Below are 14,355 nucleotides of genomic sequence, written 5' to 3'. Positions count from 1 at the left end.
CATCCTTTTTGTTTTTCCAGGAGCTACTGCACAGCCAGACCCTCTAGCCCTGTGCCTCTCACCTCTGGGCCTTGGGTTTTCAGCAAATCCATGATTTGCATGCACTGCCTGCATTGTATGTACCTGTTAATTGTGAACCGATGTGAGGTTACTAAACAAATGTCGGTATATAAAAACTGCAAATAAATAAATAAATACATGTAGATTCTCCTGCATATCCATTGCTGACTGGCTCTATGCTTGTATTGCCAGCAAGCAGGCAGCTTGTACCTTTGTACTGCCACAGCTTTCACACATAACTTCAGAGAGCAGATGAGTGGTCAGACTTGCCTGGGATCATTGAAGGGGCAGGAAAGCTACCATATGATAGAGAGGCTGATATAATAAGCTGCACTTGGCAGAGTGCATACTTTTTTTTTTTTTTTTTTTGTGTGCAAACGTTTTACTCCCAATGCAAGGCGTTGTACACACATTGTTGTGTGCAAAGGTGCATGTAAAGCTAACCCAAACCTGTCCTGGGGACCCCACAGCCAGTTGGCGTTTCAGGATATCTACAATGAATATGCATGAAATAAATTTGCAGCTCCATGATATGCAAATTTATCTCCTGCTTAGTCATTGTGAACAACCTGAAAAGTCGACTAGCTGGGGGTCCCCAGGACGGGTTTGGGAAGCCCCGAGTTAGTGCTATCTGATGAAAAATTAACGGCAATGATAGCATTAGCTATTTCCCTCCCCCACAGTACAGAGATGCCTGATGCTTTAACCGCGTTTTCTTAGCGCTGGAAACTTTAACGCCTGGTCAGAGGTGGGGTAAAGTTTCTAGGACTATTGTTGGTCTCCAGCCAGAAGCTATAGTTCTGGTGCCAGGACCTTCACTTGGCATAGATGTACAGAAAATGTGCTTTCTGTGCTGGAAACGTTTTATGAGCATGAAGTCCTTTTTGTTACACACACTTCCAGGTTAATGTCATCCCCTGCCCTATTAACCGCTACCTGTTAATGTTATTATTGTAAAGCTTGTTGCTAAGTTATGTTACATTGTGAACCGAGGTGATGTTTTGCAAACGTGCCTCGGTATATAAGAAACCCTTAAATAAATAAATAAAATAAAATAAATGTCGTCTTTGTAATCTCCCAATCAGTGCATTAGCATAGCCTTAGCTTACTGCATCAGGAGTAAAAACCACTTTGGCATGTGCGTTGGTGTGCTCTGAATGTCAGCGCTCAGCTTTGCGTGGCCCCTGATAAGGTATTTGTCAGAATGTTACTGCAGGATCTGCTGCCTTCCTGCTGATAGCGATGGCAGATGAAGACCAAACTGGCCCATCCAATCTGCCCAGCAAGTTTTGATTTATTTATGCCTTTTTAAGTTTAGTTTTAGGGCGGTAGCAGCTGCCGCTCTGTGCAGGCCACCCCCAAGCCTAAATGTAAACTGCAGGTATATCAGAAAAGTTACCCCATTTCTTCCTAAAGGTTCTCTGGCCAGCAGGGCTCCTCTGGGTCTGCCACATGCCCTTTTGAATTCCATGACTGTTCCCGATTTTCACCACCTCTTCCAGGGGGGGCATTCCATGCATCCACCACCCTTCCCAGGAAGAAATATTTCCTGATGTGTAGTGAGTACCAAGGAAGCCTTCCTGTGGAAGCAGATTTAATTTCCTTTCTCTTGTAGAACGGGAACAGTCTGATAAGAAGGATGTTGACCCCAATGCTGGCCGATTTGTTCGCTATCAGTTTACTCCGGCATTCCTCAGACTGCGGCAGGTTGGAGCCACGTGAGTAGAGATGTTCTAATTCTGTGTTGTGTGTTGCTTGAATGACGAGTCATTCTGCTTGCTTCAGTATTGCTAAGACCCTTGCTGGCATACGCCAGTTTTGGACACCACATATCGGGGATGAGGAGATTTTGAAGGAAATTTTGGAGCAAATAAATAGAAGGGTCCTAATGCCCTATAAGGAGAGATTGAAGGAGCAGTGTTCTTTAGCCTAAATGTCGAGAGGTGAATTAGCACGTGACGGGGTGATAAGTTCTCAGTTTCTGCTGGAGGCGTGACGGCCTTTATATTACAAGAGAAGAGATTTAAGTTGCATGTCAGAAAGCTCTTCCTAACTGTGAAGGTAGCTGAGCACTTGAAGCTAACCTGGCAAGTGCGGCAATCTGTTAGGGGATTTTAAGAATCGGTTAGATGCCCGCCTGTCTGGGATACTGATAGATGACCCTTTGAGGTCCTTTCCAGCCCTATTCTGTGAATGTAGGAGTCTCCCCAGTGGCAGACGCGAGGCAGCTTCCATGGAGTGCAGCACCTGGAAGGAGGGTCTGAGAGAGGTTAAAGAAATTTGGGGGGAGGGTTGGCCTGCGTTCTGCAGAAAGCCTGGTTCCATAGGGATGTGTTCTGTCTTCAGAGACACCTGATTTAATTGTTTTTAAATCCTGTATAGGTACAATATCTCACAAGAAGAGCGGAGTAAACAGCACGAACATAACGAAAAAAATGTGCGGCAAACAATATATACTGATCAATATTTCTTAATAATTTTTAATAATACAGTCACCTCAAAGGTAAGGGTCCTCATTTTCCAACTGATTGATTTATAAAAATGTACCTTTGAGGTGACTGTATTATTAAAAATTGTTATATTGATCAGTATATATTGTTTGCCGCACATTTATTTCGTTGTAGGTACAATATCTGACTATCTTTGCATACAAATACAGGGAAATTAGGTGTGGGCTTTGAAGTCTTGTAGCATCCCTATTTGGGCTTCCTTGGGCCCATTTCTGAGCAGGTGCAGTGCTGCTTTTCCTTGCAGGGTTGAGTTCACCGTTGGTGAGAGGCCCATTAACAAGTTCCGAATGATCGAGAGGCACTACTTCCGCAATCAGCTGCTGAAGAGCTTTGACTTTCAGTTTGGCTTCTGCATCCCCAGCAGTAAGAACACGTGTGAACATATCTACGAGTTCCCACAGCTCTCCGAGGATCTGAGTGAGTATTCACCTCCTCCGGCCGCCCATTTCCAGCTCTGACTCTCAGATCCAGGTTCAGCCGGCTAGCAGAAGCCCTGATGGTGCTTAGTGCCCCTCCTCCATCAGGGCAGACCTTGCATGAAAGATTAAATACAAATCTCCTGCCCCATTGGTCTGAACCATTCCTTGACTTGACACCTGTGACATTGTTGTGCTGGGGGAGAGGGGAAGGGATGCCAGCAGGCATGCTGTGGGGGAGGCAGTCTGAAATTTCATGTGCTCATGATGGTCATGTTAAGGGGAAGGCAATATGAGACCTCTCTGTGTGCCTCTCTTACAGTTCAAGAGATGATTCTCCATCCCTACGAGACGCAGTCGGACAGTTTCTATTTTGTAGACGAAAAGCTGGTGATGCACAATAAAGCAGATTATTCCTACAGCGGGGGACCTTGAGGACTCCTCGGCACTGGAAGATGATGCAGTGCTCGGCATTGCTTTGCCTGTAGCAATTCCACCAGAGATCCCAATGTATTTATTCAGCTCTCAGGCTCTCTTAGCAGTAGACTTTTCATAACTTACTCTATCTTCCATTCCCTGAGAGTTGTCACAGGTTCTGGGGCCCTCCTCACTGGGCTCTTGGAAGCTCTCGTCTGAACCAGGGCATCTTTTGTGTTGATTGGGGCAGCTACTGTGGCTGGTTGTCCTTCCTGAGCACTCGGCACATCATGGCAGTAAACCTGGGCACATGAAGATACTTGTTTTGATATTTATTTCTTATAACGACTTTAGTGTGCAGTAAAGGAAAGCTGAATGCAGTGAGCTGCCACTGTAGCTCGTCTTCCCTCCTGCCAGAATCACTTTTTTACAGCACCTTCCTGCTCCTTTCTACCGGAGATTGTTGCCTTGAAATGCTGTAAGCTCTGTAGATGTACAGAAAACCCATAATCCCTTCCACTGTCCAGCACTACTGAATCATGACATTAAGCTATTGCAGTGGAGAAGCTCCTTTCTATAGGGCACGTCTGCAGGTGCCAGAATGCATCTTCTGCTCCTGCCCTGTGCATCTTAAAGCAAAGGGCCTCAAATTATCTAGGCTATTTCCCTGTCTGACTGCAGGGACCGGATCTTTTTGCAGCAGAGGTGCTGGCATCTCTGAGCACGTCTCACTGGGAATAATTCACAGACAGAAAAGATGTATGTTTAGCATAAACTTGAAAGTCTGAACTGTAGCACCAATCACCAAGGTTTCAGCCCTGGCTCCTGATGATTGGTGCTGCAGCTCACCAGCCCTTTTTGTGTCTGTTAACACGTGTCCAGTCTCTGTGTATGCACTTGTCTGCAATAGTCTTGCTGTCCTGCCTGTCCCCATCCTTGTTCTGCTTTCCCTCTCCCTCTCTCCCTCTTGTCAGTTTCATGTCACCGCTTGCACAGAGTCAATCCCAGGTTGCATTCTGCCATGGTCCTCTGACAAACCATAGGCTTGGCGGGCTGAAGCCTCTGTTAATGGTCAGTGCAGCTCAGTAAAGAAAGTATATTTTTTATTTTCTCCCGCCCTTCGTATTCATATTCAAAGGACAGACCCTTAAACTTTGGTAGCAGTCAAATCCTCACAATGCCTTGTCATGATGGGTGGCGAGCTGGGGAGGGCAGAGGGGATGACGGTTAGACACCCTGAAGCCATGGAGGGAGTGATGTGCATTTTGGAAAAACCCCCAGGCTTAGTGGACGGCCACCCACCCCTTCCCTCAGCTGCTGGAGGGCTTCTGCTCGTGTGGCTCTGGCAGAAGAAGGTGACGTCTATAATGTTAAATGGACCATTGTGTTAGTCTCCGGTGTGACTGAAATAGTTTTTGGGAAGTTATCGGACCTTCATTGATGCCCCTCATCTACAAGGTGATTCCAGCATGTTTTGATCATGCTCTTCTTAACAGAGGATGTTGCCTGTTTTGATTATTGGGGATGTTTCTTGCTTTTTGTTTATTTGTATTTTTATGAGCAGGTCCAAGTCTTATGCCTGTTTTCTTGGGTATTCAGAGGGAGGTCACTTGTATAACTAAACTATCTTTTGATTATTTTTATGGGGTGGGTCCTAAATGCTCTGACTCAGATTCTTATACCTGAGGTATACCATGATGTGACCTGCTCAGGCTGCTCACTAATGTTTATGCTTTGCTCTTCTCTGGCAGGCAAGGGTGTGGTTCTTTTGTAATGATATCTAGACTGTGTACCAGATACCAAGGACCCAGCCCATGCCCACTTGGCAGACCTCCTGCTGCTTTTGGGATTGGAGAGCTGCTGGGATGGTTGTGGCTGAGTTAGAGCTGAAGAATAGAGGCCGTGGAATAGGAGCCGTCTCGTGAGGGATAATAAAACAAGGAATTGTGTAGTTTTATAAAGGGACTAGCTGACAACATGGGACATAAGACTCCTTCGTGGCCCCAACCTCATTGTTAAGTTTGTAATGTTTTAATCATGATAAAAATTAAAGCAAATACATATTATCCAACTGGAGAAACTGCTGACCTTTAAAAGTAAAGAACCTTTCTCTGACTTTTCTTTACTTCAAGGAGAGCTGCCTTCTCAGGGGCCAGCAGGGGCATGGGTCCAGGAGAGGGGCAAAGCAATAATATTACGTATGCAATATATTCCAAACCTGGAAGCTAAGTTGAATAACAGGAAGATTTCATTTTTTGTTTAATGAGAAGCCGCCTCCTCAGCAGTTGTTCCTTTTATAAGAATGCTCATTGCTCTGCGTATTTGATTCACATCTGTAGGTCACAGCAATAGGAGTAAAACTGAATCTTAAAATGTTATACTGAAATAAGACGTGATGACATTAAACAACACTGCTCTTTCCAGGCCGAGAGGATTCGGTAATCTCTTGAGATTAGAAGCCACCATGTTGGCCTGGATCTAAGACGAGGGGAAGCAGGAGTTTAGCAGCTTAGACTGGTCTGAGAGAGGGGGGAGGCAGCATCTGCTCAGCACAAGTCGAGGAGGAGGAGTCTACTGGCCATAGGTTTTCTGTTCTACTGGCCCAAATATATGGTGGTGGTTGTGATATCAGGGCATGTTAATGTTGCCTTACAGTGCTTCCATGCTCATCGTCTGAATAGAAAGTGATTGGGGATTTTGTGCCTCAGTGTAAGAGCCCTGGAATTGCCCCGTGAAGCTGACTGTACCCATTGCGTAGTGCCCTGGGAGGAGATGCCTGTCCTTGCAACGTGTTGCAGATATCCCCACATGCAAGTCTGAGCATAAGTGTGGTACCTTGGGGAAGACGACGTTGGTCTGCCCAGGATCCGCATCATTGCACCTGCCCCAGACTCCCTCCTGCAGCTTTTCCTTGGAGCTGGTTTCCTTTCTGTTTGGGCAGCTGCCGTGGTTAATCTAGTCCTCTGTTTTGGTGGAAGTGATTTCTAAATTCTCTTTGCCTCTGGTCTTGGTAAAATGCAGCTGAATGCCAGCTCTGGAAGTGGCATTTTTCTAATCTGGTCGTTCTCGGCACTTCAAGGCCACCAAATGTTTAAAGATGTGAGTTTGGCTTTTCTAAGATGCCCCCTCAGTGCCTGCAAGCTGCATTAACCAGTGTTTAAATGCAGCTCTGCGCAGCCACTTTACTGTTCTTTGTAACTTCAGCTTTCTCGTACGCTCACCAGTAGGAACGTTTTACAGACACTAGGGTCCATGATGGTTGCTGCTGCCTGGGAGCTTTCAGCCATGCCAAACAGAATTCTAGCAATTTTTTCAAACACCTCGCATTCAGCGCTGCTGTGTCTTGTACAGTGGAGGAAGGTAAACGTATAAACCCTAACGTCTCGCTTCCCATAAAGCTCTTTTGTGTCTGTATTAGCCATGGCAGCAACACCGACACTGCCCAGCTAATGGGGAAAATATATCCATAGAGGAGTAGGTGGTGAAGGAGAACTGTTCCCACAACTTCTAAACAATCAAAAGGATCCTGTGTGTGTGTGTGTGCTTATTCCTGCAAATATAATGGATAAAATGACCCCAGCATCACCTCGGCTGGGCTAGTGGCACTTAATATAGATTTAAGTTGGCAGCTGCCAGATCCTCATGAGAAGGGATGAAGTTCCTCTGCTCTTTTTGGAGTGAGAAAAAGCAGGCGATTAGCTCCAGTCTCTCCTCTGACAAAGGCTTGGAGGCTGGGGCACGAAGCACTTGACTGTCACGGAGGTGCTTGCTCGAGCACAGGGAGCCACGGAGGTATCTGTCCTGCCATTGCTGTCCCATAGCTCTGTTACTTCCAGAACTGCAGGTCCAGTGTCTGGGTTTCTGATTTGTTCAAATATGTGGGGGGGGGGGGGAGAGAAGGGGGCATTTCCTGTCTCCTGCTTGCTACAGTTAGGCGTTGCCATGTAGAGGGCAGGCTGTTTTAATTTTATTATACTGCCTGCAGGACAGCAGCCCTGACTGGTCTTCAGGCCGATACACGCGGGAGAGCCAGCAAGCACACAGGCCGCTCTCCTGGGTGAAAGATGCACCAGGATGAAAGCTCAAGCAGGTGGGTGGCCTATGCAAATTAGGGCCCGCGGTAAAAGGAGCACGGCGGCTGTCAGCGGGCTTGACAGCCGACGCTCAATTTTTCTGGCGTCTGTTCTCAAACCCGCTGACAGCCATAGGTTCGAAAAACGGACGCCAGCATAATTGAGCGTTCGTCTTCGACCCGTGGGCCGAATTTTATTTTTTTTATTTAACTTTTGGGGCCTCCGACTTAATATCGCTATGATATTAAGTCGGAGGGTGTACAGAAAAGCATATTTTTCTGCTTTTTTGTGCACTTCCCCGATGCCAGTCGAAATTAACGCCTGCCTTTGGGCAGGCGTTAATTTCTGAAAGTAAAATGTGCGACTTGGCTGCACATTTTACTTTCTGTATCGCGCGGGAATAACTAATAGGGCCATCAACATGCATTTGCATGTTGCGGGTGCTATTAGTTTCGGGGGGGAGGGGGTTGGCCGTGTCCAAACCTGGATTAACTGTATGGGCTTGCTTGAGCATTCATCCTGGTGCATCTTTCATCCAAAGGTTAAGCAGCTCTAGAGCAACAGGTTTCTTTCTGCTCAGCTCTCCTCTCTTGCCCCTGGCCAGATGTTGACTTTTTTTTTTTTTTATCATCACCCCCCACGCTGTGACAATAACTTGGAGAGTGCTTCTAAGACATGGACCTCTTGGGATAGCTAAAGCACTGACTTTCCATGTAGTGGTGAGGGCATTGGACACGGATGGAGTGTTTTGTGGTATTTCTCTTGTAATCTTAAGTCATGCTAACTGCTGGTTTCAAGACTGTGTCCTACATATTTTCAAATGATTTTGTGTAAACTGTGCTTGCTGTAATTTTCTATCACCGGGCAGTATAGCATATTGTTTAGAGCGTGTGTAAAAATTCAGTGTGTTTAAAAAAGAAAAAAAAAATCTATTTTTTGTGAGTAAGAGGAGAATGTAAATAAGCTTGGCACTGGCTTTGTTTTGTAAAGTCCCTTGCAGCTGACCATGCCCTGTTGATGGCTGACTGGCTTTCCAGCCTGTCCTTTACTGACCGAAGGACTTCAGCGAGGCAAGGGACATGTGAAAAAGGAGTATCCCTTGGGGCATTCATGTATAAATGTGGACACATTTCTTTACTTAAATCCATTCCTATTCCTATTGGGAATGAGATACTTCATTCTTCCATTTTTTCCTCTGAAGGGGTAGGGTAACAGTTCTATGTATATTTTTTGTTAGAAAGTGTTTTTCAGCTTGTAATAATGTGAAAATATAAGGAAAAATAAACTGCTGATCCTAGATCTGTGTTTTTATTTATTACCATTACTCTGTGCAAAAGTAGAAATGGTAAATTATTGTAGCCATTTTTCTTCAAATGCATCTGTCTCCCCAAGCCCAGGGGCCTGGAGGTCTGTGCAACAACCATCAAGGGAAGGATGGTCTCAGTCTGGAGGGAAGACTGCTGTCAGAGCGAGAATCACAGGTGGTTCATCGTCTTCTGCATGCTGTTCCAACCGGAGTGATTTCCTGCAGTAAGATCCTGTGTCAGGGTGATAGTGAAGTGAGGTGAACCAGGTGTAGTGAGCAGAAGGGAATAGCAGTTCTGGAGTATTGCAAAATAGGCTTAAGGTGCAGGGTCATTTCTAGTGGCTGAGAGCAGTTTCAGCTCTGTGTCAAAGTAGTGTGTTGGGGTTTTTTGTGGTGAATAGGGGAAGGTGCAAGGTATTTCTGGGTGACAGATCAGTCCTGCTTTGGTAATGTCAGAGTGAGGCGTGAGGAGGTAGTTTTCTGGGTTTCATAGGGTTAGGAGTAATGAGTTAGAGGCTCTGGAGAAGGATCTTGGGGGTAAAGCAGTAGATCTGGCTGGGCTCATGGCTTGAGAGGCAGGCAGTTTCAAGTATATTACATGTACATTTACCATGCCTTGCAGCGTTCGGGGTGGGGTACATAAAACACACAATAGTCATATAACGTAGATCGATACATGCAATTAACTACCCTTGGATGTATCTGCTATCGGTTACAAGGTCTTCCTGGATGGTTAATCACTTAAGGAGGGAAAGGTGGAAGAAAACAGGAAAGTTTTCAAAGCCTTTTTGAACTCATAAGTCTTCCCCTAAGGGTCTATCCAGCCCAGTATCCTGTTTCCAACAGTGGCCAAGCCAGGTCACAAGTATCCAGCAGGATCCCAAGGGACTCTTCCATACTGTGGCGTTGCAGAGGAAGGGAATTCCCAAGGGTGGGAACAGCTTTAGAGAGTGCTCTTTTGGGGCTTGAAGGAAGATCCAGAGGCTGCTGACTGGAAGATGGAAGGGTTCTGGTGGGTGTAAAATGTCTTAACGTGGCACTTAGCCTCCTTTGGTTGGCAGAATTCAATATAAGATCTTTCTGATGGTCTTTAAGTTGATTAACAGCAATGCTCTACGCTGACTGTGTTGTGCATCATGGGCCTCGGTGAGGGGTTTAGTGGGTGTCCCTTCAATGAAACAGGCCTGGCTGTCCTCTGCGAGAGACTGTTCTTTCTAACCGCATGCCTCTGCACGATGGAGCTCACTTGCATCTTAGAGATCGTGTTAAATCATTTAAGGTAATGCTGAAAACATACATTTTGAAACAGGCTTTTCAATGAGCATGTAAGGTACTGGATCACATTTCCTCTTTTGGCATCTGGTGTTTTAACAATATTACAGAAAAAGGCTGGTGATGATTTTATTTAGTTCTAGTCATTTTATTTTATGTACTGTGTAACTGCATATTATGTAAGTGTATTTTATATATCTACTAGATAAAGAAGCGCTGACCGACGTGCCGCAAATGCACAGTAGAGAACAGCTCTACCGCGCATGCGCGGGCGAGCGTGTTGGTCAGAGCTTGCCTGTAACAAAAATGGCGCTGGGAGGAGCGGTAGCGGTGGCGAGCGCGAGGGAGGGAGGGACCTCACCTGGAGATCTTCCATTTGTACCATCCGAAGGGGTTGTGAATGAGCTGAGGGGGGGGAGTGACTGAGGGGAGGGGGGAGGGAGGATGGAGTGACTGAGGGGAGGGAGGAGAGGGAGGGGGAGGGGAGAATGAGGGGGAGGGGGGAGGAAATGGACCGAAAAACTTTTTTTAATGTAGCCCGTTGTTACGGGCTTAACGGCTAGTATATATATATAATTTATCAGGGCCGCATTAAGGCCAACTAATACCCTAAGCACAGCCCAATGCAGGTGCCCCCTCGGCCCTTTCCTTGCTTAACTAACAAGACATTAAATGCTGAAGGTGAAATAGATTAAAATTCAGTTGGTTTTTTTTCTGGGCCAGACCCCACAACTATATTAAATAACATTTAAAAAATATATATATTTAACACTAAGTAGCAGTAAGCAAATTATTTACTTATAACAGCAAATAAATGCAGCTCTTCAATACCCTGTGGTGCCCTATACACATGCTTGTTTTGCTTAATGGTTAATCCAGGGCTGCCATCTATGTACATCACTAAGAGCTTTTGTAATTAGCGATTTAAGAAAGTCTAAAAAAGATTGAGGAGACTCTGATTTATAGCTACTAGTTTATGCTGTATATGCCAATGAATTGGGAATGATTACAAGCCTGAGGAAATGCGCTCATGAATATTTGCTCCTGTCAAAAGGTGAACCAAGGCATTTTGAGCGATTGGTAAAACTTTGATTTCCTAGCATGTAGACAGATGGACTCAGGACCAATGGGTTATGCTCCCCTGCCAGCAAATGGAGACGGAGCAAGGTGACATCACAGTATATATATAACCCTGCAATGACCCCAGCCTGCCAGTATTCTCGGTCTCCAACAGATGGTGGATGTGCATCTCCCTATGGGGATTGCTTCAGATTTTGTAAGGAGAATTTAAATTAGAAAAAGAAAAGCCCCATCTCCTGTGGTGATACCAGATGGTCCCTCCCCCAGTTGAGAATTCCTGAGGTGATTTTCTGTGGTCCCTCAGATGTGTGCTTTGGTCCTGTAGCTGGGTTTCTTGGCATGGACTTAGCTGATTGTACATCTTAAAGGCAGCGGTACTGGAGGCTGTGCAGGGTGGTGACAGCAGATGCCCTCTCTCTCCACAGCCAGAGACTCTCTGTACTCAGCTGGTAAGGTCTGAGCTCAGGTACGCTTAAAAAAAACAAACAAACAAAAACCCCTCACCTCAGTCATACACACAAGGTCGATCTTCACCAAGTACAGAAAGACCACAAATTACAAATACGGAGACAAATTGAAATGGAAACCCAAAAAAGCCACTCTGCTTCTTTCTTATGCATGCAATGTGAACCTGGAGAAATGGAAAGAGAAATATAGCACCTAACAGACTCTCAGGATTTGCAATAATGCACACAAACTAATCCATCCAAACTTACACCTGGATTAGAGAACACATTCAAACAGTAACAACCCTATCTAAGAAATACAACAATTAAACTAGGCCCTAAACACTGATACATTTCCTATTGGGAAAACAGAATAAGTCAAGCTGCTATCAAGCCCCACACAGAAATAATTATAAACTATATGAATAAATGTTTCAAAACAGCTAATGAACAGAATAACATCCAACAATTAAAAACTCTTAAATTATTAAAAATTCTCCAAACACCATTAAAATATTTCAAGACAGCAGATACATCACATAATACCCAACAATTTAAAAAAATTGACTTAAAAATCCACCATTGCTTACCTTCTCCAGTAGTTCTCCCACTCCTTTCTCTTGCAGACCACACCAGAAGCAGCAGTAGCTGCTGACACTGTCATCACAGTCCTCTTCCTTAGGGACCACAACCAGTCTTCTTTCTGTCTCTCTCTTTCTCTCATCACACCCTCAGGCCCGGTTTCTGTCTCTCTCTCACACACACACACCATTCACCTCCCCGACCAGTCTTTCTCACACACACACACCATTCACCTCCCCGACCAGTCTTTCTCACACACACACACACCATTCACCTCCCCGACCAGTCTTTCTCTCACACACACACACACACCATTCACCTCCCCGACCAGTCTTTCTCTCACACACACACACACACCATTCACCTCCCCGACCAGTCTTTCTCTCACACACACACACACACCATTCACCTCCCCGACCAGTCTTTCTCTCACACACACACACCATTCACCTCCCCGACCAGTCTTTCTCTCACACACACACACACACCATTCACCTCCCCGACCAGTCTTTCTCACACACACACACCATTCACCTCCCCGACCAGTCTTTCTCTCACACACACACACCAGTCACCTTCCCGACCAGTCTTTCTCACACACACACACACCAGTCACCTCCCCGACCAGTCTCTCAGACACACGTCACCTCCCCGACCAGTCTTACACACACACACGCACACCAGTCACCTTACTGACCAGTCTTTCTCTCACACACACACCAGTCACCTTCCTGACCAGTCTTTCTCTCACACACACACACACACCATTCACCTCCCCGACCAGTCTTTCTCTCACACACACACACACCATTCACCTCCCCGACCAGTCTTTCTCTCACACACACACACACCATTCACCTCCCCGACCAGTCTTTCTCTCACACACACACACACACACACACACCATTCACCTCCCCGACCAGTCTTTCTCACACACACACACCATTCACCTCCCCGACCAGTCTTTCTCTCACACACACACACCAGTCACCTTCCCGACCAGTCTTTCTCACACACACACACACCAGTCACCTCCCCGACCAGTCTCTCACACACACGTCACCTCCCCGACCAGTCTTACACACACACACACGCACACCAGTCACCTTACTGACCAGTCTTTCTCTCACACACACACCAGTCACCTCCCCGACCAATCTTTCTCTCACACACACACACACCATTCACCTCCCCGACCAATCTTTCTCTCACACACACACACACCATTCACCTCCCCGACCAGTCTTTCTCTCACACACACACACCATTCACCTCCCCGACCAGTCTTTCTCTCACACACACACACCATTCACCTCCCCGACCAGTCTTTCTCTCACACACACACACCATTCACCTCCCCGACCAGTCTTTCTCTCACACACACACACCATTCACCTCCCCGACCAGTCTTTTCTCTCACACACACACCATTCACCTCCCCGACCAGTCTTACACACGCACACCAGTCACCTCCCCGACCAGTCTTACACACGCACACCAGTCACCTTCCCGACCAGTCTTACACACACACACACACCAGTCACCTCCCCGACCAGTCTCTCACACACACGTCACCTCCCCGACCAGTCTTACACACACACACGCACACCAGTCACCTTACTGACCAGTCTTTCTCTCACACACACCAACACACACACACCAGTCACCTCCCCAACCAGTCTTTCTCACACACACCAGTCACCTCCCCAACCAGTCTTTCTCACACACACCAGTCACCTCCCCGACCAGTCTTTCTCACACACACCAGTCACCTCCCCGACCAGTCTTTCTCACACACACCAGTCACCTCCCCGACCAGTCTTTCTCACACACCAGTCTTTCTCACACACCAGTCACCTCCCCGACCAGTCTTTCTCACACACCAGTCACCTCCCCGACCAGTCTCTCACACACCAGTCACCTCCCCGACCAGTCTTTCTCACACACACACACACACCATTCACCTCCCCGACCAGTCTTTCTCACACACCAGTCACCTCCCCGACCAGTCTTTCTCTCACACACACACACCATTCACCTCCCCGACCAGTCTTTCTCTCACACACACACACACCATTCACCTCCCCGACCAGTCTTTCTCACACACCAGTCACCTCCCCGACCAGTCTTTCTCTCACACACACACACACCATTCACCTCCCCGACCAGTCTTTCTCTCACACACACACACAC

General features: G+C 46.6%; 1 protein-coding gene across 1 annotated transcript in view; it reads left to right on the top strand.

Annotated features, from left to right (window-relative positions):
• Positions 1–7,785, top strand: part of UNC119 (unc-119 lipid binding chaperone) — a 32,530-nt gene extending 24,745 nt beyond the window's left edge. The window contains exons 3-5 of the mRNA XM_029610945.1: positions 1,676–1,778; positions 2,815–2,987; positions 3,309–7,785. Of these exons, the coding sequence (XP_029466805.1) occupies positions 1,676–1,778; positions 2,815–2,987; positions 3,309–3,421 (389 nt within the window). The 3' untranslated portion in view covers positions 3,422–7,785. The remainder of the gene's footprint in view (positions 1–1,675; positions 1,779–2,814; positions 2,988–3,308) is intronic.
• Positions 7,786–14,355: the final 6,570 nt, after the last annotated feature.

Source organism: Rhinatrema bivittatum, chromosome 8 (genome assembly GCF_901001135.1).
Source record: "Rhinatrema bivittatum chromosome 8, aRhiBiv1.1, whole genome shotgun sequence".
Taxonomy (NCBI): domain Eukaryota; kingdom Metazoa; phylum Chordata; class Amphibia; order Gymnophiona; family Rhinatrematidae; genus Rhinatrema; species Rhinatrema bivittatum.
This window is presented reverse-complemented; position numbering and strand designations above follow the sequence as displayed.